Source organism: Heteronotia binoei, chromosome 10 (genome assembly GCF_032191835.1).
Source record: "Heteronotia binoei isolate CCM8104 ecotype False Entrance Well chromosome 10, APGP_CSIRO_Hbin_v1, whole genome shotgun sequence".
NCBI classification, from domain to species: domain Eukaryota; kingdom Metazoa; phylum Chordata; class Lepidosauria; order Squamata; family Gekkonidae; genus Heteronotia; species Heteronotia binoei.
The window spans coordinates 69,779,226-69,806,338 of NC_083232.1; the positions used below are offsets into that span (position 1 = coordinate 69,779,226).

At 43.6% G+C, this 27,113-nt stretch overlaps 1 protein-coding gene across 1 annotated transcript; it reads left to right on the forward strand.

Annotated features, from left to right (window-relative positions):
* Positions 1–7,865: 7,865 nt before the first annotated feature.
* On the forward strand, positions 7,866–19,650 carry GGCT (gamma-glutamylcyclotransferase). Its single transcript, XM_060248857.1, has 6 exons — positions 7,866–7,974; positions 9,965–10,067; positions 10,160–10,343; positions 11,625–11,770; positions 14,285–14,420; positions 19,482–19,650. The coding sequence occupies exons 3-6, from the start codon at positions 10,176–10,178 to the stop codon at positions 19,626–19,628; spliced, it is 597 nt and encodes a 198-aa protein (XP_060104840.1). The 5' UTR covers positions 7,866–7,974; positions 9,965–10,067; positions 10,160–10,175; the 3' UTR covers positions 19,629–19,650.
* The last annotated feature ends 7,463 nt before the right edge of the window (positions 19,651–27,113 follow it).

Below are 27,113 nucleotides of genomic sequence, written 5' to 3' on the forward strand. Positions count from 1 at the left end.
ACGCCGAATAGTCTCACAGCGGCTCACAATCTCCTTTACCTTCCTCCCCCACAACAGACACCCTGTGAGGTGGGTGGGGCTGGAGAGGGCTCTCACAGCAGCTGCCCTTTCAAGGACAACCTCTGCCAGAGCTATGGCTGACCCAAGGCCATGCCAGCAGGTGCAAGTGGAGGAGTGGGGAATCAAACCTGGTTCTTCCAGATAAGAGTCTGCACACTTACCTACTACACCAAACTGAAAGTTTATTTAAGATATGAGCTTTCATGTGCATGCACACTTCTTCAGATACACCATTAGTGATTGCATACAGCTCTCAACTCAAAACAGCTCAACCTATCGTCAGTGACTTACAACCTCTGCTGCATAAGTTCTCTTTCACAAGTACTGAAGGACAAACCTTTTCCTGCATCCAGACAGCCCCCCAATCTCAAACAACTCCTCACCCACATTAATACAACATTTGAACATAGACACAGATAACAGAGCTTGCAATAAACCCAGATGCCAACTTTGCTGCCACATACACCCAGACAACACAGTCACTGGACCTAACAAAATCAACTACACCATCTCAGGTGTATTTGCCTGCTCATCTTCTAATATTGTATATGCCATTATATGCCAACAATGTCCCTCTGTTCTCTACATAGGTCAGATCCTACTCCGAAGGATAACAGACACAAATATGACAAAAAGAATCACAAAACCAAGAAACCTATAAGAGAACATTTATACCTCCCAGGGCACTCAATTGGTGACCTCAAAGTAGTTTTTTTTTTATTGCAAAAGACTTTCAGTAGCAGACTGGAACAGGAGACTGCTGAATTACAAGTTATTACAACACTAAGGACAATGGAACTTCCAGGGCTTAATAGAGATATTGGGCTTTTATCTCACTATACATGCTAAGTCACTCATTTCTCACTTATGCCCTAAATTAAACTTTGTCGGTCTTAAAGGTGCCACAGGACTCAAACATCTGTTATTAAGTGCTTTATTATTTGTGTGCCAGTTTGCTGCTATTCACAGATTTTAGCAAGCATGTTATTCCAATCTTAGCTGTATTTATTGCTCAGTTACTTATTCATCTTAATTATAATCAGCACTTCCTGGCAACTAAGCCTCCCACCTACATGCAACATTTGAGGAAATCTGTTTCAATGTATCTAATGGGAGACCGCCAAAGGGGACCTCCAATTTCTTTGGGGGGCTCCCACTAGGGATACCAGCCTCAGATTGGGAAATACCTGGAAATTCTGGGGTTTGGGGAAGGGAGGTATTATGCCATGGAGTCCGCCTTCCAAAGCAGCCATTTGCCTCATATGAACTGATTATCATGGATTTTTTCCCCTAAATGATAGAGCATACCCATCCCCCGGCAATATGCCTGGTGCAATAGCTTCATTCCGGATGATGTCATCACTCTGGGCACGTCACAGTGTGTCAGGGCTCTTTGGGGGTGGGGCTTTCCCTACCAGTCAGCTCCGTGGCAGTAGGTTGGGGCCCCAGAAACCAGGGGAACCCCCACCCCCTGGCAGGAAGTTGGGAACCTACCTGGAGGTTGGCAACCATATCTCCCATCCAAACACTAACCAGGGCTGACCTTGCTTAGTTTCCAAGATCTGACAAGACTGGGCTATTCTGGGTTGTCCTACCCCTCTGGAATAAGAACTGATAGCCTCTGGAACTGTTATCGTTTCTGTAGTTCCAAGCACCTAGCATAACTCCACAAAAACTGACAATCAATCTAGGGAGAAAGGCAACAAAGCAAAGCACCCATCAGAAAACTGCTCTGAAGATATCAGAGCTTTGGATTCAATATAAAGCATAGAAAATGAAGGGAGCAGTGAGCTTCAGTACATCCTTCCTGGCATTGTTTTCCTGGAGTCAGAGTGGCACCTAATGGTTGTAAAGGTGTATTACCAACTCATACATTTTATTTGGGACACGGCCTTGGCTGCAGACCAGCACTTACACAACATCCCGGGAGTCTAAAAAATCGGTGTATAATGACCCAGTGGTGAGGTGGGAGGAAGCTCTCTGTCATGGAGGGGGCAACAGCTAGCACAATAATTACTCAGAAATGTTAACGCTGCTCAGAGAGGGCAAGTTACAAATGCTTAAGCTGTCAATTCACGGCAATCAATTCAAGAGTATTCTTTTAAAAATACGATATTGAAAGCAGAAATAGCAAAAATGTCAGAGATTAAAAGGCAGCAATGAATAATTAAATGTGAACTTCTGTCTGAGGTTGCATTAATTTCCTCTGTTTGCTGTAGAGTTCCCGCTAAAATCATGTACTTGAGCACCAGCGTTGGCAGTAGTCTGCTTGCAGGTGTTGATGCCAGCTGAGCACTTTGACAATCATCCACAGAGCACTTCTAGAATGGGATATGATTTTTGGCCCAAATCTTCACTCAGTTGCTGTTTCACTGCTTGGAAAATGTCATTCTGCAATGATGTTCTTTGGGTGTCAATCTAAAAGCAATGATGCCAGACTGTAGTCCTATTAACAATGATATAATACCAAAGTACAATAGAGATGGCAAGGATTTTAACTGGCCTAAATAATGTGTCTAAATAATACGACATAGAACAACATTGTCAAAAGCAACCCTCTTAGGCAGTGTAGAAATGCACCTGCATGTCTATTAAAGTTGGCTACTGTGGGGTTTTGCAAATAGAGAACTGGACATGCATTGACCTTTTCCAAACCATGCAAATGTTGTAGAGGAGTTGCTGGGCTGGCCCAGCCCCATGGAATGCACAGAAATACAACACAGTGTTCTCAGTTAAGGGACCTGAGCTGATTTAAGCATTTTAATTAGCATTTCTGCAAAAAAAAAACCCAACCAAAAAACAATAGCACCCAAGGTGATTTATTTAACATATTTATTTGCATACAGACAACATTGCCTACTTTCCTGAGTAATAGGGTACCCCAGGGCAGAGCTATCAGGCTGGTTTGGAGGAGAAAGTGCTGGACTCATGTAATGTTTCTGGTAACATGTGCTATATTTACAAATATACTAGAGTGCAGGTGGAGACAGAGATACATACATCCACACAGGGCAGCTACTCTGTTGCCCCACATCTGATCCTCAGAAAGATACTGCCCTCCAAACCAGCTCAAAAGATCTTTCTAAACCAAAACATGCTGGCACATATGCTCACCTCCAGCCATCATCTGGGAGGGGTGACGGGTCACCTTCTTCAAGTTCTCATGGATCAGGACAGAGTTGTCCTAATGACCATTAATAATAACATTTAGTTATTTCTCTTCATTGATAGCTTGCCTTTCTCACTGAGGTTACAAGAAGGTTACAGAAGAAGACAATGCAGTGATGACCAGTAGGATACAGACTTTATTTGTAGGAAAAGCCCAGCAGGAACTTGTTTGCAAATTAGGCCACATCCCCTGATGCCACACAGGTCTTTTTTGTAAAAAACAAAAAACAGTCCAGCAGGAACTCATTTGCATATTAGGCCACACCCCTGATGCCAAGCCAACTGGAACCGCATTCCTGCTCAAAAAACCCCCTGCAACACAGCATTCAGTAAAACTGGATTACAGAATTAAAGAACACTGAAATAAAAGAACAGTGTAATATATCCAATACACAATGCAGAGGGGGAAAACCTACCCTGGCTCTCAGCAAGTGTACCAGTTTGGTCCTAGTCTATTAACTATAACCAAAGAGCAAGCCTACAACAATACTTTCACTTATTGGTATTCTAGGCAAAAGATGTGCATTCTCTCCCCTCCCCTTTAGAATAAAAACTAACAACAGCTGTGAAGAGCTCCCCATTCTGATCAGGGCTGGTGGTGCTCGGTGTGCCCTGTGAGTGTTACCTCATGCCCCTCATAGTTTTCCTGATGCAAATCACCTACACTGCACACCCCTGACATCACCATTGTTTCGCACAGCAGGGACTAATTTGCATATTAGGCCATGCCCCTGACATCACCATTGTTTCACACAGGGCTTTTTTGTAGAAAAAGCCCAGCAGGAACTTATTTGCATATTAGGCCACACCCCATGATGCCAAGCCAGTGGGAACTGTGTTCCTGTGCATTCCTGCATTAAAAAGAAAGCCTTAATGTGGGATATAATGACTGAACAGATGTATCAGAAATTGCTTGTATATAAAATCATTTTGCCTATACTAATTTATAAGCAAGAATTGCTGCCAAAATGATTCATGGAGAACAATGAGGGGAGGTCCAATACAGTAAATCTCAACAGGAACAATGACCAAAATAAATTTGTCATAGCCAAAGCCTTATTTACTTTCTCTGCTAGTTATTTATTACTGCATGCGTTTACAGAGTTATAGCTTGATTTGCTTTACTGGCTGCCAGTGTTCCCTCTAAAATGAGTTAGTGTGAGCTAGCTCACAGTTCTTTTAGCCTCCAGCTCACGCTTTTTTGTCTTAGCTCAGGAAAAATGGCCCCCAGAGCAAACTAAGTAGCTCACAATTTTAATGTCAGTAGCTCACAAAGTGGAATTTTTGCTCACAAGACTTCACAGCTTTGAGAGAGTATTGCTGGTCTCCCAGTACAATTTTAGCACACATTGGAGAAATGTATATTTGGTTAGCTGTTTGTGATAAATAGGATGTTTGTGCTCATGTGAAAAAGCATCCAAATAATTAGTGGTTGCTGGAGACAACTTCACACAACTTAAATGGCTACAGTGCCATCAGCAGTTTTCGGAGATACTCTGGACCTAAAAGCAAGCCTCATTCAGCAGTACGGTGAGTGAACTGTCAATTAGAAAAAGCTGGAATATTCTAAGCAGCCCAGTTTCAGCTCACCGATTTCTACTGAATTCAGTGGACAATAGTCTCCTAAATGTTTCCTATCCAGTAGCATCAGGGAGGTCTTTTGCCTTTAACCTTTTTGAAAAACAGAGCTAGCAGATGAGTGCTGCATTTATTCTAGAGGTGAACTCACATGTTCAGGCTTCTGATTACTGTGTTTGTCACGAATGACCATGTTGTGACTCTGCATTCACTGTCTACTATTTGTTTCTGTCAGGTTGTGAAGTACTCTGGGTGCTTGGAAGTGTTAAACAACTCTTTTCACTTATTCACTTAATTCAGTGCTTCAGTCTCAAGTGTTCAGAGCACTTCACCTAAATTTTCTTATTGTAACTTTAAAACAACCTTTGCAAGTATGATTATCCTTGATTTGAAAATGGAGTGCTCAGCCTGGGAAAGACTAGTTGGCCTAAGGCTACCTGGTGAGATCATAACAAAAATAGTAAAGGTAGTCCCATGTGCAAGCACCAGTCATTTCCGACTCTGGGGTGACGTTGCAGACTTTTTACGAGGTGGTTTGCCATTGCCTTCCCTGTCATCTACACTTCCCTCCCAGCAAGCTGGGTACTCATTTTAGATATCTTCTTTTCCCCACCCCCTTCTTTTTTATCTGGCCAACAATATCCTTGTGAAGCACCTAGACTGAGAGAATGTGATTGACATACACACCCAGGGAAATGCTGATTGCCTTTTTGGGGTCAGATAGTAACTTTTCTCCAGGCCAGTTTGGCAAGAGATCCTGGAGGTTTTTGCCATCTTCTGGGCATGCAGCAGGGGTCACTGGGGATGCATATGCGAGAGAGGCATTTGTGTATTTCCTGCATTGTGTAGAGATGACCCTGGAGGTCCCTTCCAAGTCTCTGATTCTATTATCTGAACCAGATTATTTACTTACTTCTTTATACTCCTCCTTTATCCCTCCCTGGAGATTCAAAATGCCCTACTTCGTTTTCCTTTCCTCCATTTTATCCTCTCAGGATCTCTGTGAGATAGGTCAGGTTGAGAGTCTGTGACTCAAGGTCGCCCAGCAATCTCCCATGGATGAGTAGGAACTCAAACCTCTCCACATACTGTGGTCCCAATCCAAATCAGGTCCCTGCACTGCTTCAAACAGACCACTGAGGCTTCTCCCCTCCCCAGGGCCTGGAAATCTTCCACAGTGACAACTGATTTCCATATTACAAGTTCCCCTAGAGAAAATGGCTGCTTTGGGGGGTGGTCTCACCAGCATTATTCACTTAATTCAATGCTTCAGTCTGAAGTTTCCAGAGCATTTCACCTAATTTTCTTGTGATAACCTTCAATAACCTTACAAGTATGATTATCCCTGTTTTGCAAACAGAGTGCTCAGCCTGAGACAGACTAGTTGGTGACCAGTTTGGTGTAGTGGTTAAGTGCACAGGCTCTTATTTGGGAGAACTGGGTTTTATTCTCTACTCTTCCACATGCAATTGCTGGAATGATCTTGGGTCAGTCATAACTCTGTCAGAGGCTGTTCTGGAAAGAACAGTTTCTATCAGAGTTCTTAGCCCTACCTACCTCAGGGTGTATGTTGTAGGGAGGAGAAGGGAAAGGAGATTGTAAATTGATCTGAGACTCCTTCAGGTAGTGAAGGGCAGGGTATAAATCCAATCTCTTCTTGTTCTTCTTCATTGTATCCAGTGAGGTCCCTCTCTTCACCAGAGTTAAAAGTTGAAAGAGGCTTGTCATAGACTTATCGTTGCAGAACCGTAGAGCCGCATGTCTGCCTCCCACGCTTCGGCCCCTCTCTTCACCAAACACCGTCCTCCCCAGACTCTGTCCCTAAATCTCTGGGAGTTTTCCAACCTAGAATTGGCAACCTTACTTTATTTTATTCTCACTTCAACTCTGTCAGGTAGGGTAGTCTGAGACTGTGTGAATTACATCTGAATTACAAGTTATTACAACACTCAGGACAATAAAGCCCCCAGGGCTTAACAGAGATATTAGTTTCTTATCTCACCACTCATGCTAAGTCACTTAGGTCTCACTTGTACCCAGAAATAAACTTTATTGGTCTTAAAAGTGTCATTGGACTCAAACTTAGTTCTTATATCTGTTGGTAACTCTTTTATTATCTATATATCACTTTGCTGCTAGCCACAAATCTTACCGAATGCATTATTCAAATCTTAGCTGTCTTTATGGCTGTTACTTCTATTAACTCTTTTATTGTCTGTATGCCAAATTGCTGCTATCCACAATTTTTATCAAATGTGTTATTCCAATCTTAAGTATATTTATTGCTCAGTTACTTATGCATTTTGACTCTAATTAGGCCTTCCTGGCAACTATCCTTCTCTACCTATATGTAACATTTGAGGGAATATATCTGAAGGAGTGTGCATATCTACATATGCCAAGTCTCTCATTTATTCCTGATACCCAAAATTGAACTTTGTTGGAGATGGCAATGCCTTGGGACTCAAATTTTGTCTACACATCTGTTTGTTAACTCTGGTATTTATATGCTAATTTACTGCTATTCACAGATTTTACCAACCACCTTAATCCAATCTCAGCTATTATTGCTGCCCAGTTACTTATGCATCTTGACTTTAACTAGTCCTTTCCGGGAACTACTACCACCACCACCCCTCCCCCCTTATGTATGTGAGGAAATCTGTTTCAATGTATCTGAAGAAGTGTGCATGCACATGAAAGCTTATACCTTGAATAAAACTTTGTTGGTCTTGGTGACCCTGGACTCAAGCTTTGTTCTGCTGCTTCAGACCAACACATGAATTGTGTGGGGCTTACTTTTGAGTGAACATCCACAGGACTGTGCCCAAGCAGCGCTCTGTTAAACAAAAAACATTATTCTTCTGTGGTCTGGCTTTGGCCAGCGCACCTGAGCAGTCACAAATGAACACGTAGCTAGTCAGCAGCAATCACTGGAAACTTCAAGCGCCTCAACCTGCCTGCAAACCGACCCGTCACCTCAAAGAGAAAGGAGGAAGACTGCAACGGGACCTTCTGCCAATCAGAAGCGTCGGCGACGGCAGCTGAAACATTCTCAGCCAATGAACATCGCCATCGCCGACTGTACGGGTTGCTGCTTGCTCTTTGCGAGAGGTCAGCCGCGGTTGCTGCCGTGAGGAAGGAAGAGGCGAGCGGGAACTGGAGGCTGTAGGTTGGGGTTCAACGGGGGAGGAGGGGAGTCTCGAGTCCGAGAAGGGGCGGCCTGGGCTTGGCCCCACAGGCTCTGAAGAATGGGGAGGAGGGGGCTGCATATTGCAAGGGGAAGGTGCATTCTTGGAAGGGTAACTTGGTCTCTCGGGAGGGGGTTATATTTGGGACATCTTGGAGGAATCAGTAACCTTGAGGATACAGGACATGTGGGAAGGGGTCTGAACAGAAGAGGAGGGGTAGAATTTTTGTGTAGAAAAAGTACTGCCTGTCATGTATAAATTTAATATGATCAGAACTTCAACTCAACTATCTAATCTAAAGGAGAGGATAAGGGGGGGGGGGAGCTAGTACGGTCCACCAAATAAATAGGCGCATATTCTGGCTTGACTGAATAAACTAGCCCCAAACATGACAGCCCTCATTAAAGCAATTGGTTTGTAGTTTACTGGGCCTCTACTGAGAAAATTCTCTCCAGAGTGACTTGTGATTGAAGACAAGAGCATCAGAAGAGATCTGTGTGCCCAGTCTTAAAAAGTGGGATGGTGAAGATGTATGAGAGAAAGCCCTCCCTTGAGAACTGAGAGGTTTTGGCTCAAGAAATGTTTGGATTCAGAAGGGCAGTTCTTGAGAGCATGTGATAGAATTTGTATGTTTCTGAAACTTTAGATAACGGACATAACAACAATATGGGAATGAGAATGCTTAAAAAGGTTTGTGATGATTCTGATAGGAGACATTGGGCAAATTTTAACCAGCTACCTGAAACAAGTGCCAAATGTGCACATTTACATTGACTGTCTGAAATTTGTGAAATCAAATTAATGGTGATGTGCCCCTTCTTCCCCACAAAAAACCGACAACCACCCAGGGAAATGCAGTTAGTGATTCCTTTACTAGGTATTGCCAGCCATTCCACAAAAGCACAGTTACAAAGATTCTATGGCTCGATATCTATTCATTTATACCCTGCCTTCTCCCCGGTGGCTTACATTTCTCCCACCTAAAGTGACTTACATTGATCTCCTTTTCTCCATTTTATCCTCACAGCAACTCTGTAGGATAAGATAGGCTGAGGGTGTATGACTGGCCAAGGTCACCCTGGCACTTTCATGGCACAATGGGGCTTTGAACCTTGTTCTATGATGACAAATTGATTTACATTTAGGGTAGGGTTGGCAGGTCCGCTGTGGCCACCAGCAAGGGATGGGGGAGTAGGGTGGCCAGACCCAGGTTGCGAACTTCTGGAGATTTGGGGATGGAGCCTGGGGAGGACAGGTACCTCAATGGGGTACAATGGCACAAACTCCACCCTCCAAAGCACCCATTTTCTCCAAGGAAACTGATCTCTGTAGCCTGGAGATGAGCTGTAATGCAGGAGAATCCCCAAGTCCTACCTGGAGGCTGGCATCCCTAATTTTGGTTACCATCTTGTCAAAGATGATGGAGATAACTTAGCATTTATATGTTTGAATTGATTCATACTGGAAAGCACTATAGATGGAAGGGAGAGGAGTGAAAGCATGGCTAAAGCCTTTGCTGCCTCAGTCAAACTAGATCAAGTCTGATTAGGAAGCAGTTCTTTGGGCCTATCTACACAAGCTGCACATCACCAAAGGAGAATACTTATCTCCCAAATACCCATTCCTCTGAACCATATAAATTAATATAAATAAAACGATTGATTGAACCAGTGACAAGAACTGTGCAATACATATTGCAGGGATGATCTCCAGTGCCCATGTTAGTCTCTGGGCAGAGGCATGTTTCATCTTAGATAGGAGCACTTTCTCCTTTCCCTCTTGCATACACACAAAACTGCTTTTCACTTTTGCACTGCAAACTCCCCAGTCTTTAGCTTGCCTCCTTTTGCACTGCAGGGATACAGTTTGCTTTAGAATCTGCAAAACTCCTTCCTCCACTGTAGTTGCTGTTCTAAGAGAGAGCTTTTTGTGTTTCAAGGGTTATTATTAGGTTATTTTCTTCCTAGGGGGAAACGGGTGGAGAGGAACTCCACCAAGGGACAAGAAATTTCCAAAGCATCAGCAGAGCAGCAAGGAGAAATATTTTGTCCATTAACAGCCTGAACAAAGGTAAATGCTGAGGCGCTCTGGAAAAACAGCTCAGCGGTATTTTCATAGACCAAGTCCTGCCCTAACAAATAAGTGCACTTTCCTTTCCCCAGAGTTCCTCTCTGGTCGATGGAAACCCTCAAGAATTGTGCTTGTGCTGGATCAGGTGGCAACTTGGGAGACTGTAACTCTAAGGAAAAACATTTCCTCTATTTTGCCTATGGCAGTAACTTGTTGCGGGAGAGGATAACATTAAGAAACCCATCTGCAGCTTTTCATGGCATAGGAAAGTTACAGGTTGGTCCTATTTTTGTTTTTCTTTTTACATATGTTGAAGACACTTGGCTATTTAATTTGAGACTGCTGTAAATGGGAGATGTGTGATCATGAACAAATGTTTGCCTAACAAAAAAGGAACTTCTGGGCTTCTTGAAAAAAGATGGGATAAAAATTTAGTAAATATATAAGGTTACTTTTAATCCTATTGATCTTTTTGCAGTTCTTATAGTGAAAGTAGCTAATAAGATATGGTCATTTGGGATTTGAAAGCCAAATATGTTGGCACCTAGAGGGCAACAACACAACTGTTATTAGCTTGCCTGGAGACTGTAAATATACTAAGTGGGGGTTCTGGATCAGCTTTGGGATCTTAGAATATAGCTCATTTCTGGTAAAGCTGAAGACTGCTTTCAACCTACACAGAAGTTTTACTCCAATTCGGCATTCAGACTGGAGGGAATTTTTTCATTTGTTTTTGATTTTTTAGCATCCACGTGAAGCTGTCCCCTAACTGTCCACTCTCCATGTATTCCCCTGCTTTGCATCCATAATTTCCAAACATGATTTGATAATGATCTTTTCAAATCACGTTTAAATGCTGTGTGGGACAGGAAAGTTGGTATTGCTGGTTCTACCCACATCTGTCCCATTTTCTGCACCACCATAGCCGCCATTTCCCCCACGCCAGTGGAATTTCACAGAGGGTGGTTTTTTTAAAAAAAAATCTAACAGACATGTTGAGCTAGCTTAAAATTGGTAACTGACTGTTGCTTAATACTATAACTATACATTAATTTCTGTGATTTTTTTAAAAGGCTGAAAAAACCCTACAGTGGCACAGGATGGGGGGAATGGTGGACATGGGGGCCAGGGACAAGGAAAATGTGGGGGAAACTGACTATATGGACTCCGCATTGCCACTGAGAATGCCTCTGCATTTGCTGCAGCAGCAGAAGAAGAAGGAAGATGGAAAACTGGCTGTGTGGATGCAGCCAAATAATATTATTCTTTTATATCTTGCATTTTGTTTTATTTGGTCAGTTATCAAATTGAAGCTAAATCAGGCACATGACAAGGGAAGTGATTTGTTTGTCCTCTGGTATTCAGCTGATTCTTCATGAACTTTGTTTCAATTAAATCAGTGATAGGAAGACTGGAAAGGTATCTGTGTGTTGTGATGTTCTATCTCTTGTATTGTTTGTAATATTGTAAGACAGCTGGAATGCTCAGAAAGGATGGGATTGAAACAAAGCCAGTAAATAAATAGGCAGAGACTGATGGTTTCTATTTAATTCACAGGATTACAAGCTTGCTTTTGGCTCTCCTCAAGGGAAACAGAGTTTGACCTGGCATGGAAGTACGGCCACTATTCTACACAGTCCTGGTGATGAAGTCTGGGGAATAGTGTGGCTAATGAACAGTTGTGATTTAAGTTCTCTGGACAAGTAAGTGGATTTATTTCATTCATACTTTACATTTCTCCCTAACTGGGCACCCAAGATGGTTTACATAATTATCCTCTCCTCCATTTTATCCTCACAATGATCCTGTGAGATGGGTTAGGTTAAGTGTACAAAACACTGACTTAAGGTCACCCACAAACCTTCCAGAGTGGGGATTTGAACTTGGGTCTCTCAGATTGTAGTTGGACACTAATCACTACACCCCACAGGCTTCTGACAGTTTATTAATGGTGGTCTTCTGTGTGTTCTGTTGTAAGGTGTCAATTCTTTGCCAAAACAATTGTCAACACTAAGATGATACTTTAAATATTGTAGTGTAGAAAGAATATTGCATTGATCTGAATGGCTAGCTTTGTAATAATAATTTAAAGTTGTGTATGTGTAAAGTGCCATCGAGTCCTAGCCAACTTATGGTGACCCCAGCAAGTGCCTTTCAAGGCAAGTGAGGTTGTTTGCCATTGCCTGCCTCCGCAGAGTTTTCCTTGGAGGTCTCCCTTCCAAAAATTGGCCCTGCTTAGCTTTCAAGATCAGCCTGTAGACCATGCCACTTTCTCTCCAAATTTAAAGCCGCATAACAGAATTTTTTTTTTAAATCTCGTTGCGTGTTCTATTAAATCTCAAAACTTCACTTTAAAAAATAGAAACAGCATCCTAAACTCTTGCAGAGCATGATTTAATCAGAGCTGGGTTTCATCTTGGATTTTTGCTGCAAGAGGCATAGGGTACACAGTCAAAGACAAAGGCAGCATAAGGAATTTTGTTTCATAAAAAGGTCTCTCCTTTGTGTGCTTTCGCATGATACTTCTATTTGGCAGCAGTTGTGGAGCAATGGGGAGGATTCTGTTAAAGGGGAACTTTCTGCTGCAGAGGTTCTGAGGTATCACCCCTGTTTGGCATGATGGCACTTGCTTTCTTGTGCCAGTATGACTTGGTCTCTATATGAGTAGTCAGAACAGGAGTCTTCTCCTTACTCCATCCCCCAGGAAGATCTCTATGTCTTTGTAAGTGTTAGGACTAGGAAGTATTGCAAATCAAATTGATTGTCTTTGCAAAGCTGATTATAGTGCTGAATAGGTGTTCTGATGAATAATCTACGGTTGGAGTCCTCATTGAGCCTGATGGCAGTTTTGGAGAACAGCCACACAAAGGCCACCGTGAAGGCTGCGGCCAGTTTCCAAAAGGCTGCCAGAAACTGCTTGGGCCAATCAGAAAATACTGGAAGGTTGCAAGCCAAGTGTCTTCCTACAACAAAGGCAGCTGTTTCTGAATGGGTGGTTCCTGTAGGCACAAAGGTGATGCCTCCTGCACCAATTCCTCACTAACAGTTGTTCTGCCCCTGGGCTTCTGGTTTCCCCAGCTCACATGATCAGTTCCCCACCAGTTGCTGCATGGGTGCATTTTGACCTACGACTCTCTCCTATTTCCCTCATGGCTTCCTGATCTCTAAAAAAACAAGACCAAAAATGGCTAACCACCATTCAGATCACTGTCTGAAACCTTGATACCAGTATAAGTAGATGTTTTTTGAAATTTTTATGTTTTATGTTTTTATTGTTTTATTTTATTTGGTCACACAATGTAACTGTGTGACCTCAAATTTGTGAGCCGCCTGAGCCTGCCTTGGCGGGGAGGGTGGGATATAAATTAAATAATAATAAAAAAGCCACAAGGGAAGTTGGAAGGAGCTGCAGGTCAAAATGTGCCCGCACAGCAACTGGTGGGGAATCGATCACTTGAGCCAGGCAAAGCAAAAGCCCAGGGGCAGAGCAACCGCTAGTGAGGAACTGGTCCTGGTTTCTTCTGAAAGGCCAGGACTGGCTATGTGCTTTATGGACAAAGTAAATGCACCCCAGGAAACCCATCAGAAGCATCAAGTTGAGCATCACTTATCTAAGGTGGCATATGAGCACATTACAGGTTTGAATATGGGCTTCTGCATATTCTTGCAGATAATTTGGGGTGTACCAATCTAGAAAGTGAAAGATTTGTAGGAGACAGTATTTCCTTCTGGCAAGGGTAGTGTCATTAATAGTCAGTGTCCTATGACTCATTTCTTGAAATGACTGGCTTCTGTTAAAATCAGTTTTGTGGGGGTTTTGAGCATGGATGAGGTTGCACAATGTACATCCAGACCACCAGCATGCAAACACTCTGTTGATCCTTTCTCTATCCACTCAGGAGATTAGAGAACTAACAGGGTCATCACAAGTGGCACAGTGCTAATGAGCTGTTCTCGCTGTTAAATATTGCATAACTTTATTTATTCCTCTTTCACTTCCAGTTCAACATTAAATTTTGCAGCTAGCAGCACATAAAGCTGCTGTTGAGACACAGCCTAGTTGCATAAATGTAGGTGTTGCTGGCATTCTAAGTGTTAGAAATTGCTGGGAAATATACTGTTAAACTTTGTCTCATATACAACACTTTAAATAGATAAATTATTGCATTTGTTTTCTTGGTCATGATTTGATGTGAAAGGTGTGACTTCTGTTTCAGACAAGAGGGAGTTGAAAGTGGTCTTTATGCCCCAATGGAAATCAGCGTCAACACACAAGAAGGGAAAACACTAAGATGTCGATGTTATCAGATGAATGACTATGTTCATAATCTTCCTTCTCCACACTACAAAAAAGTATGTATTCTTTGTCATCTTAACAATGCAGCCCTAAACAGAGTAACACTCTTCTAAGTCCAGTGAAGTGAATGGGCTTAGAAGGGTGCAACTCTTTGTAGGATTGCATGAGAGAAAGGCTTGTACAGGAGGTGATAAGGAGAACCTTGTTCATCATCTAGGACAGAGTTGTGCTTTGGTATTAGTTTTAGGAACTGAGCCAAGGAAAGAATTGGCCTGTGTCTGACAAGGAACCCCAACTCCTAAGATCTTAGTTACTGCTGTGCTATATGGCAGGCCGAAACAGAGAACATTTTTTTAACGTAACTATCTATCAAGAGACTATACTGTAGGTGTTCTAATTTCACACAGCAAAGATCTTGCCCAGATGTGTCCATGGAAGTCATGTCCATATTCCATGTTTTCTCACTGCTGCTTTGACACTGCAATTCCATTTTTGCTAAATACGATGTACATGTCCCAACCAGTTTTCCCTCTAAGCTGAGTTAGTGTGAGCTAGCTCACAGATTTTTAGCCTCTAGCTCACACATTTTTGTCTTAGCTCAGGAAAATGGCCCCAGAGCACAATAATTTATGCAGTAGCTCACAACTTTAATATCAGTAGCTCACAAAGTAGAATTTTTGCTCACAAGACTCTGCAGCTTAGAGAGAACATTGGTCCTAATGAATTCATAAAAATTGACACTGTTTTCATCACAAGTCTCCTTGGGCATCCTCAGTGTACCACAGAGGAGAATACTGAAATGCTTTTTGAATAGCAAAGTCATCACTGGAAGGAAGGTAGCTCTGCCTTCCTTGCAGCCATTTCACTGTCAGTGGAGCACAGAAGGGTAGTTCTTTCCCCATTGCCAAACTTGAGCAGGATCCAATCTGGCATGAAGATGAGGTGAGCTTGCAACACCTTCCCACTCCTGTTCACTTGGGTGGGAAGCCACACAGAGGCGAGGAAGGAGAGTGGAGGAGGCATGCCAGCAATGCTGGAGAGATTCGCCAGTCATGTTAATTTGCCCCACATGCGTGTTGAATGCTTGGAACAAGCTGAACCTGCAAGATCTGTTCCTAGCCTTTGGCAATGTCGCTGCATGTCTTGAATGGTTTGGGAGATGCTTAATTGCACACACAGCCCACAACATATTACTCGTTTGCAGCTACAGTGTGTGGATGCTGGAGCCAAAAGTAAGCTATTAGAATAAAAGGTTACTTTTTTTGAGTCTTGCAGTTAAACCTCCAGCTTGGGACTTTTACTGTTTTGAGAGTTGTCTGCCAGTCAAGGTTAACAGCGCTGTCCTAAACAGATAGCCTACTGTGCTCTGGCCACCCAGGTCTTGATCACAGAAGCTAAGCAGGGTTGGCCCTCATTGGTACCTGGATGTCATGGGTCAGTCAGGAAGAGAGGAGTCCTGTGTAGTCAGCAGCAGAAGCCGCAAGCAAGAAGAGCAACTGCAGCTTTGTCAAGAGTTCACAGCTGATGCAGAGCCACCAGCACCTTCCAGCCCTGTTCCAACAGATGAAACCCAGGTGGTTGTTGCCTGCCTTCCAGTTTCACCCACACCCTTTGAGCTCTAGAGATGAAGGCTTAGAATGGAGCTCCAGAAGAGAAGACAAAGCACATATCTCCTGGCCTGACACCAGCTGCTTGCTCATGATGAGTAGCTGCGGGGCTACTCCCAAGCAGATGACTACAAGAAAGCCCTTCCAGCAGATGCCTGTAAAAGACTGTATCTGAAGAAGTGTGTGTGTACATACGAAGCTTATACCTTGAATAAAACCTTGTTGGTCTTGCTAGTGGACTGTAACTTCATTCTGTTGCTTTAGACCAACACAGCTGCCCACCTGGATCTATAACAGCCAGTCAAGGGAGATTGCTCAATGTGGAAGCAACAAATCACCATCCAGTGGACTCCGCAATCAGAGCTCCTGATTCTGCTTGTGACTCCACTCCAGTGACCTTTGAACCAGCTTTGGACTTGGATATCAGACCTGCTTGCTCTTGTATGCAACCTTGGACTGCTAGACTTCGCTTTCTGGACCACACTTTGAATTGGCCCTGCTCTTTGGCAACTAACCCTCTGGACTGAATCTTGACTCTCACTCAACTTGCATCTCAACTGTGACGAGTGACTACTAAGGAAGTCCTGGATGACCTGAATGGGCCAGTCTTGTGAGTTCTCAGAAGTTAGGCAGGGTCAGCTCTTTTTAGTACTTGGAGGGGAGGCAACCAGGGAAGTCCTGGATGGCCTGGCTGTCCTGCATGGTCCAGACTAACCTGACCTTGGAAGTTAAGCAGGGTCAGCCTTAGATAGTACATGGATGGGAGGCTATTAAATAAGTCCAGGGTTGCTACCCGAGGCAGGCAATCGCAGACCATCTTTGGGTATCTCGCCTTGAAAGCCTACAGGGTCACCCTAACCTGGATAGCCCAGGCAAGTCCAGTCTGGTCAGATCGTGGAAGCTAAGCAGGGTTGACTCTGGCAAATACTTGGATGGCAGACCTCCTTGGAATGCCAGAGGCAGGGGCAGGCTCTATTCAGCCACCTCTCTAAATATCTTCCAGGCCCCCAGTAGGGGTCAGTCACCAGAGGTTACCATGTCTTCCAGGTGCACACAGAAAGGCAGTCCCCTGCAAGCACCAGTCGTTTCCGTCTCTAGGGTGACATCGCATTACAATGTTTTCACCGCAGACTTTTTATGGGGTGGTTTGCCATTGCCTTCCTCAGTCATCTACATTTCCCCCCAGCAAGCTGGGTACTCATCGACCTCGGAAGGATGGAAGGCTGAGTCAACCTTGAGCCAGCTACCTGAACCCAGCTTCTGCCGGGATCGAATTCAGGTTGTGAGCAGAGCTTAGGACTGCAGTGCTGCAGCTTTACCACCACATACAAAATACAAAAAGAAAGAAAAGAAAACCCTGCAGGGTCGCCGTAAGTTGGCAGTGACTTGACGGCCCTTTCCACCCACATGCCAGTGTGGGCTTAGAAGGGTGTAACTTTGTTTAGGATGTCACTGTTAAGATTCAGTTCCCTTTTCTCAGTTGTGCTTCATGAACTTGTGAAGAAAAACATCCTCTTGGTTGCCACTAGATTCATTTCTCTGTCCTCAGTCTATTATTATCTGTATATTAAAGGACCAAACTGTTATTTTAAAATCCTTTGAGGCTATTTAATTTTTTTGCTGCAGTCAATGTCTGAATAATAGTCTGTTCATTTTTTAAAAATCACATCATGCTGAGGGTGCAACTTCTTGCAGCAATTAGAAATACTTCTGCTGCTTTGTTTCTCTCTGACTAGAACTCCACATTTTGACAATGGTGACTGCAGATCTCTCTCTTTCAGTTGCTTCTCATAGCTTTAGCAAATGTTGAAAATGGAAGAAATGAACTTTTTAAAAAGCATTGTTTAGGATATCTGCAAGGTAAATGGTGCTTTGTAAGCTGTAGGACAATCTACCGTTATCGTTTCAATATTTGTAAGGGATGGGACATACTTGCAGGTCCTCAGTGGAAGATGTTCTTTTCAATGCGACGAATCCAGTCAGCTTTTTCATTCAATGCTTCTTAATGCCTCTTCTTACTGCAGCCCCCAGCCCACATGGCTTTTATCCATGCAGGTCTTGTGATGATCACCAGAGTCTGTTTAACAGTTAAAAGGGCCATTTTTCCTCCCCTTTTCAGCAGTGGAAAAATGGCTGGATCTAACCAATTGTGACTGAAAACAGCCAGTTTTATTTTTCTGTCACATCTTGTTTAGTGGTAAGACAGGAAAAACAGGTCAGCAGGTGGTGCACCCCCCCCCTTCAGGGGAAAAAAAAAGCAGCCACTACCGTCAAGCTGGCTACATCCCCCTCTGTCAGAGTGCTGAGATTGGAGGCAGTTAAGGGCCCCCCAATGTGGAACCCTGGGCAGCTGCACTTACTGGGCATTGGTTAAGACCAATGTTCCCTCTAAGCTGTGGAGCCTTGTGAGCAGAGATTCTACTTTGTGAGCTACTAGCACTAAAGTTGTGAGCTACGGCATAAATTAGTTTGTTCTGGGGCCATTCTTCATGAGCTAAGACAAAATTCTGTGAGCCAGAAGCTAAAAAACTGTGAACTAGCTCACACTAACTCAGCTTAGAGGGAACACTGGTTAAGACTACCCCGTAAATATTATTTGAGAGTAGGGGAAACACATAATACACTTTCATTGTTGAGCATGTGTAAAATGCAAGATGGTACAAAAACTTTGATGCGAAACATTTGGAGTGACTTCCTTGTCCTAGGGTGGATTTAAATGACTCCATACCACCTCTTGCATGGCAGAATGTTTTTTCCCCCAGCAAATCCAAGGTTGATAGCTTGAATGATGGCCTGTATTGTAGTAATAATAGTAATAATATTTAATTTGTATTCCGCCCTCCCCGCCAAAGCAGGCTCAGGGTGGCTATTGTATTGTACCACTCTGCTAAAATTATAGAACCTTCAAATGGCTCTTCCTCCACTTGAGTTGTATTTATCTGTTTAGATATTAATTTCTTATTTTTCCCCCTAATGGGAACTCAAAGCAGCTCACAATATTGTTGTCCTCCTCCTCCTTTTTATCCTCCAAATAAACTGATTGATGGTAGGTTAGGTTGAGACTGTAACTAGCCCAAGATTACAGTAAATTTCTGTGGCAAAATGGAGGCTCAATCTTAGGACGCCAAGATCCTGGTCAAACCAATACACCATGCTGGAGAAAGGCTTCAAGCTTTGCTGAGTTTAGTGGAAGGTTACAAGCCAATATATTTACGTGAATTCATGCCTGATGTATGAAAGCTGGTCTACATGAGCATGCTTATCACTTGCAGCATCAAGCAGTCATTTGTATGTGTGAACAGGTTATCACTTGTCTGAGATGAGACAATTTTTATATCTCATATCTTCTTGTTGGATTCACTTTACCCTTTCAGCTGCCAGTCATCAAATGCAGAGAAATATGATGGTATGCATGTATGTGTGAACAGGCTGGTCCCTTAACCCATTTTGCGTTTCTATATATTATCAGTGGCGTTAAAATAACTCCATATGTGCCTTTTATTTGTGTAGGTTATCTGTATGGGGGCAAAGCAGAATGGCTTACCAAATGACTATCAGAAGAAACTAGAAACTATAGAGACAAACAACTATACAGGAAGTGTGCCAGTGTTTGAAGAAATTGAAGCTGCTGTCAGTGCTTCTGAGAAGACAACATAATAAAATAACTATTTGGAACAAATCTGTTTTTGTTTATCTGTCTTGATTGACTATTTATTTGAGCATAATTTTCATGCAAATCTTTATAATTATTAAAATGCACTTTAAATGGAGTCTTGTTTAGTACCTTCTGGATGCCTGGTTTAACAGGACAATCCAAAATAGAATTTGTATCTAAGCACGTTGACTTCCATGGATGTGAAATGAGGTAACACAACCTGGAATTTTCTGTAAGTACTGAAATGTAAGTTCCTGATTGCAATGTTTACATGGTGCTGTAAAGTCCACCGTGTTTAACCCTTTTTCTGCTTCATTTTCTGTAGCTTATAAAACAAGATGGTCATTCATAATTCTGCTTTAGTAGAATACCAACCTTGTTTTCATACTGCTAGCTAAAATAGCATTTGGAAATGATGCTGTCCACATAGCCTCTTGTTGATTTAGCTCCTTTTACCCTGCTTTTCTTCCCAATTTGAACCCAAAGCAGTTCCTCCCTCTGCCTGTTTTATCCTCACAACAGTCCTGTGAGGTAGATGAAACTGAGAGGTACTGTTGCCCAGTGAGTTTCCACGGCAGAGTGAGGAGTTGCACCTGCAGCTGGTGTCTCTCAGATCTTAAGCCTAACACTCTGTGCCCTGCTGGCCTTTCATATGACCTCCTGATGGCACTTGGGGGTTTTTTGGCCACTGTGTGACAGTGTTGGACTGGATGGGCCATTGGCCTGATCCAACATGGCTTCTCTTATGTTCTTATGTTGTTCTTGGCTAACCATATGACATCCAATTTCTTTATCATGCTGTCTGCCTTCATTAAAGCGGCCCTGTGGTGCAGAGTGGTAAAGCAGCAGTACTGCAGTACTGAGGTCTGAACTCTGCTCACGACCTGAGTTTGATTCTGGCGGAAGCTGGATTCAGGTAGCTGGCCCAAGGTTGACTCAACCTTCCATCCTTCCGAGGTTGGTAAAATGAGTACCCAGCTTGCTGGGAGGAAAGTGTAAAAGACGGGAAGGCAATGGCAAACCACCACATAAAAAGTCTGTCATGAAAACGTTGTAAAAGCAACCCCAGAGTCGGCAACGACTGGTGCTTGCACAGGGGACCTTTCCTTTCCTGCCTTCATTAGTGCACCATTAAAAAAAACTTTATATAAATGCATCTTTTAACAATAGGCATTTTACTTTTAAGAATCTACTGAATTATGTAGGGAGAAGTCATTCTGGAGGGTACAGCAGCATGAATGCTGATGCTAGAAACCGTTTTGTTAATCTTTGAGGTTCTGCTGGGCTCCTGTTTTATTCTCCCAAAAAAGTTGTTTCTGTATGAGTCCAACTGATCCATAACTCAAGAGATTCTTGAACTCCTCCAACCGCTTTCCTTTATCAAAGCTGCTGATCTGTGCAAACAGGAGGGCCGGGGAGAGAAGGAAAGATAGTGGAAGAATTTGTGACAGCTCTTTGGTGCAGCTGGTCTCACGCTCTTTGCAGCAGTGTAAAAGGGGTAATGAAATAAAAATAAATGTTAAAGGGATATACTTGCGAAGAAACAACACACCACTTCCCGCCCTAACTCAAAACACAGGCACCGCCCATCCGTTACCCAATAAACCCATTTGTTATTTTACACGGCTGAAATATAGAAACCTCTATGGCAGGGGTGGCCAAACTGGCTTGGGAGCCACATGTGGCTCTTTCACACACATTGTGTGGCTCTCAATGCCCCCATTGCCCTGGCTGGCTTGGAGAAGACATTTGTCTCTTTAAATCTCCTCTCCAAGTCAGCTGGCAGTTTAGAGAATGCATTTAAAGATAAAGTTGCTTTCTTTCTACCTCTTCTTCCTTCCCCATCTATTTTCCTTCCTTCCTTCCAGTCTTGCTGCTCTAAAACATCTCATGTTAATATCTTGCAGCTCTCAGACATCTGACGTTCATGTCTTGCGGCTCTCGGACATCAGATGTGGCTCTTATGTTAAGCAAGTTTGGCCATCCCTGCTCTATGGCTTCCCCAGGTTGTATTTCCCGGCTCTTTCCCGCGTTTGTTTGTTGCCACCCCGCCTCCTCCCGCGGTCTCCACCTCCTCGCTCTGTTTTTCCTGCCCACCGGAGCTCGGCTCCTGCAGAGGGCACTGCGAGGCTCAACCCACCGCCTGGCAAGGAGGCCGGACCTTTCTCCTGTTCCAGCTCCTGGGGGCGGGGGCTTCAAGGGACGCGGAGCAGGGCAGGGAGGTTGGAGAGAAGCCGCCGCCGGAGCTGCAGCCGTGCTCGCCTTCTTTCGCCCGGCGCCGCCTCGCTGGAGGGTAAGTTGTGGCTGCGCGCGCACCCACTGGGGGACTATAGGCAGGGGGAGAAGGGGAGCTGGCCTGATGTGGGCAGGGCACAGCGGCAGAATATGAACCACCCCCCCCCCCCCCGCCCGAGAACAGGTGCTGAGCTGTTGGGAGAAAAGTAGATTCAGGTGGGCAGCCCTGTTGATCTGAAGCTGGAGACCAAATTGGTACCTTTAAGGCCAGCAAAGTTTAATTCTGGGTATTATACGCTTTATTATGCACGCACACCCATACCTTCAGTTAAAAACTTGGTTGGTCTTAAAGATGCCATCCTGGACTCAAACTTCGTTCTGCTGTTGGAAGAAAAGTTGCTCTTCGCCTCCGCTCGGCAGGAGTTTCGCCTTCAAAGGCAAATGCCTGATGGGGGGTGGGTGGAGGGGAGTTGGGAGGTGTAGGAGAGAAAGCAAAAGTTGAACATCTCGCCAGTGCCCTGTGAATGGATCCAGCAGTAGTGAAGCCAGTGGCGTGTGGCCTTTCTCCCTGCCCGACGCCACACCCCTGACGGATCGCGACTCTTTACGGAGTGGCTTTGGGGATACAGTGAACTTTAAGCAGGAGGAAAGGGTTTCGCTGCTTGGTCGGGCAGAGGGGGAGGGGGACTGGCCCCACCCCCGCCAGAAAATATCCTGCGTAAGGGGGATTGTTTGGGGCGGCTGGAACCAGAGAGGCTGCCCATTTTTCTTGTCTTCATTTCAGGATGCCGATTTTTAAAAAGAAAGGAAGGATACACTAACTTGAAATTGTAAAATTGAAAGTACCATACTGCTGAATATGTTATGTATTGTTTTGTATTGTTTTAAATGATATTGAGAATATCAATGATGATTTCATTTTTGTAATTTTGATAAAATAAAAAATATATTGGGGGGAGGGGGAGAAAGGATACAGAGGTCCGGCTGAAGGTGGTGTGTGTGTGTGTGTGCAAATATCATGAAGACTAGCAGCAGAGCAGGGTGTTCAAAGTAAGCGAGCCCCCAAACCCGCCCCTGTCGCACTTTTGAATTAGACAGTTCTTTGCAACCACTTTGCTCCTTCAAAATCCAGTCCAAGGGATACCTTTTTATCAAGAACCAACCAGCATGACCAAAAAGAGTGCACAAGTTTCTGAGTTCCCCAGAACTCTTCATCAGACTGGATGGGGGGGGGGGGAATTGTTTAGGGGGGAGGTGACCCTGATCATTTATCTTAAGACCTGGATGTGCCAGCATCCTCTGCAAAGTGCTGTGCAGGGCAGGCAGACTTAATGCTGCTTGTATTAAGTTGCCCTACAGGCTTCAGGGAACAAGAAGTGACAAATGGTTTCTTTCTGTAGGTAGGGATGCCAGTCTCCAGGTGGGACCTGGGGATCCCCTGGGATTACAGTTTGTCTCCAGACTACAGAGATTAATTCTCCTGGAGAAAAGGGATGCTTTGGGGGTTGGACTCTCAGGCATTCCACCCCACTGAGGTCCCTGTCCTCCCCAAGCCCCATCCCCAAATCTCCAAGAGTTTCCCAGCCTGCATCTGGCAACCCTCCCCACATCCCCCATCGGTGGCCAGGGGGTACCAGGCAACCCTACTGGTAGGCAATACAAGGGCCAGCTAATAGCCTCCAAATCACTCTTTTATGATTGGACCCTTACCTCCATGGCAGCCATTTTGTTGTGTCGTTGTTCCTTAAAAATTCTGAAAGTATCCAAAGGCTCACCAAGGTTGGATACCCCCTAACCTAGCTATGTGTTGTCTTAAAAAGTCTTCTCAAGCTGTTGTCCTCAAACAGCTTCATTCGATTAGAAAATTCATGTGGGGCTAAGTCTTTCAGGGCCCTGACCTGGATCATCCAAGCTAGCCCATTCTCATCAGATCTTGGAACCTTAGGACTTGGCTGGGAGACCATCAAGGAAGTCCAGGGTTGCTGCGCAGAATGAAAAGGCATTGCCAGTCAGAGCAGATGGCACTGAACTAGATGGATGAATGGTCTAAGTCAGGGGTGTCAAATTTGCGACCCTGGGGCCAAATCAAGCCCCCAGAGGGCTCCTATCAGCCCCCTGAGCAACTGGCTGTCATTTGCTTCCTTCTCTCTCACTCGCTTCCTTCTGCATCACAGCTTGCTTTGCCAGGCTTCTTGTTCAGTCACACAGCAGAGCTACTGAGCCAAGCCTCACTTCCTTCTGTTGGCTGAGGCTCTTCCCCCTCCTTCTTCCCTGAATAAGGAGGGAAAGAACCAGAGCTTCCTTTGCCCTACACAATAGAGACACAAAGAAAGCACCTTTAAGACCAATGAGCGCTAATGTTGTAAGCATGTTTTATTTTAAGCTTTTAAAAAATCTTTGTGTTTGTCTGTATCCTTTATAAAGTTTATATCTCTGCTACCTGGCATTACATTTTATGAAACACATGGCCCGACCTGACAAGGTTTTATTTATGTCATTTCCGGCCCTCATAACAAATAAGTTCGACACCTCTGGTCTAAGTCAATTTCAAGGCAGAGTCATATTTTTCAAATATAAGCAGTACTGTGGCAGGATCGATTCTAGCGTTTTTGGTGCCCTAGCTGGCCCTGGACTTTGCTGCGTTCCCACTGTGCACAGAGCTACTGTGACCCAGCTGCCCCCTGCCATGACATAGCAGCATGGAGAGCTGGGCAGGTATGGAGCCACTGCTGCCACTGGCAGCCACCTTTTCTTCCTCCATCTGTCCATCAAGGACTTGGAGCCGGGGCAGGAGAAAGCAGCCTGGGTGAATGCAACCTGGTATCCCCTGCCACAGATGATCGTGTGGTGCACCTGGGTGGCATTGCTGGAACAAGTGGTGCTACCTGGGGCTGCCACTTGGCACAGCTAATCCTGTCCTGGCCAGAACCTGGCCTGAATCTCTTTTGGTACTTCATCATCCTTTCAGCTTAAGCAGTTGCCTAGGTCTGTCTAATGTATAAGCCAGATCTTGGTGTAAATTGCAGCTAGGGCAAACATTGGTTAGCATTAAATTTGGATTTGAAATGTGTTTTGTAGTGCTATCCTAGGCAGAGTTATACCCTCTTCTGAACCTATTGATTCAGTGTCAAAGTCAAAGTACTTTATTGGTGTAGCATCGGCCATAACAACCCAGCAAACCCCACAAAATATACAGTTTACATCAGCCATAAAAATTAAAATATAAAAAATACATAGCAAAATACAGTACCATGAACAAGATTTAAAACATATATAATAAAACGTGACAGAATGAGACTATAACTTGACCAAAACTCTTGTATGGGTGGCTGTAGTTATCTTCTTCCTTATTTTCATTGCTAAAAACATGAAAGTAACTACCTTAAGGGTAACATCTGGAATGGCATCAGCCAATAAAAATTTAATACATTCCTCTTCTGATTTAAACTTTGTGAGAAATTGATTCAGCAGTTTATTTCGAACGGGCCCATGAAATGGACAGGATAGACTTCAGTGCATTTGACTTTAGTGGATTTAGAAGAATGTAACATGGTTTAGAATTGAATTGATAGGTCCCAAGATAAGAGAAACTCCAGTTGGTCTTGATATTGGTGCCAAATAGCTGCTTAGCCATAGAATCATAGAGTTGGAAGGGACCTCCAGGGTCATCTGGTTCAACCCCCATGTTAGCCATGTTTTGTGGATTGTTGTTTCCAATTTGGTAGTCGATTAGTGCTGAGTTTGCACCGATCCCAAACTCTAGAAGTAGCTTAGGGGGAGAAGAGGCTTTCAGTCAAGACTGGGCACTGCCTAGGAAGCAGCATCAAAGCCAGTTTTATCTATGAAAATATTTTAAATGATAGAGACTATATTAGCAATTTTGATACTTTTTCCTGAGTCTAAATTTTCACCAGGGTAGTTATTGTATGTAAAAAAAAAATCAAATCTCTGTACATAGTAAACTGAAAAGATTTAATAATAATAGACACTGTACTATTCCTGCTCTTTTGGGACTGCAATCCAGTCCTGAAGCTTCTGGTTTCTATGGGAAGAGGCATACCCTTGTCTCAGGAATTTGTGACATGTTTATGTTAGGCAATTCATACATTAAAATGCATCAGCCACTCTTTAGCCAAAACCCCAAGGCAGACAAACAATCAAAAGCAAACATGAAAAGAGTTCTTCAGATATCACCTCCAAGCAAAGAGGAATCCACAGCTTTAATTTTTTGTTCCTGATGGCTAAGAAAGATTTCCTACTCATTACTATTATGCAATTTCATTTAAAAATTTCAAGATAGAGCCTCTTGAGTCATTTTACATAAAGAATTGGTTCCAAAGAGCTTCTTTAGTTGTCCAGATCTGTGTATACAAATGCATAGCAACATCCTAATTAATAAACATGGCTTGGGATCTACAAACATAGTTACATTCCTGCCTGTCACTGAAAATATCCCATTCCCCCAGTCTGAGAACTGTTCTAGTAATGGGGCTGTTGGGCTTTGCATGTTACAGCAGGTTCTGGGAGATAACAAAACAGACATTGGTCTGGAGTCTTTAAAAATGAAAGTTTAAAAGTTAAGATTTTGCTGACTGGCCGACCTTTGAACCTGTCATTAATACAGCATTTATTAAGCCCTGCGGATGGGTCTGAGTAGCAATAAATATCTTGAAATAAGTAAATGCATCCTGTGAAATAAATATAAATAGAGCTTTGAAAATGTTCACAGTCATGAGGACTAGAAACTTCATTTTGAAAAGATTGTAAGCCAAATTGCCCTCAAATGAGGTAGGGGAACTTATTTAGGTGGCAAGGATGGCTAATTTAGTGGGGTCAACAACCTTTGTATACCAGAGTGGGTCTTCCCAAATGCTCAAACCAAATAATGGGGAGATGATAAACTAAAAGTGGGTACTTATGGGAAAATAGTTCAATTATACAAGAATAAAAACACACCACAAACATACAGTTCCTAAGAAATATAGTGGTGAATAATTGGATAGGGAAACACAAAGGTGAAAACACAGACAAGACAATACTATACTTCTCGTCTTCAGAAGAGATGATTCCAGGAGCGACTGAAGAAGGGGGAGGGGGAAGCAAATAATGGCCAGCATACTTTGCCAATTAAAAGGGACCCAAAAAGTGATCAGATTTCTGGGGGTGGCCCAAACAGAAAGCTAGGGGTATTGTAAGAGACACACCAGGCTGGCTCAAAGCCAGTCTAGATATAGGCAAATTCTTGACCCCAG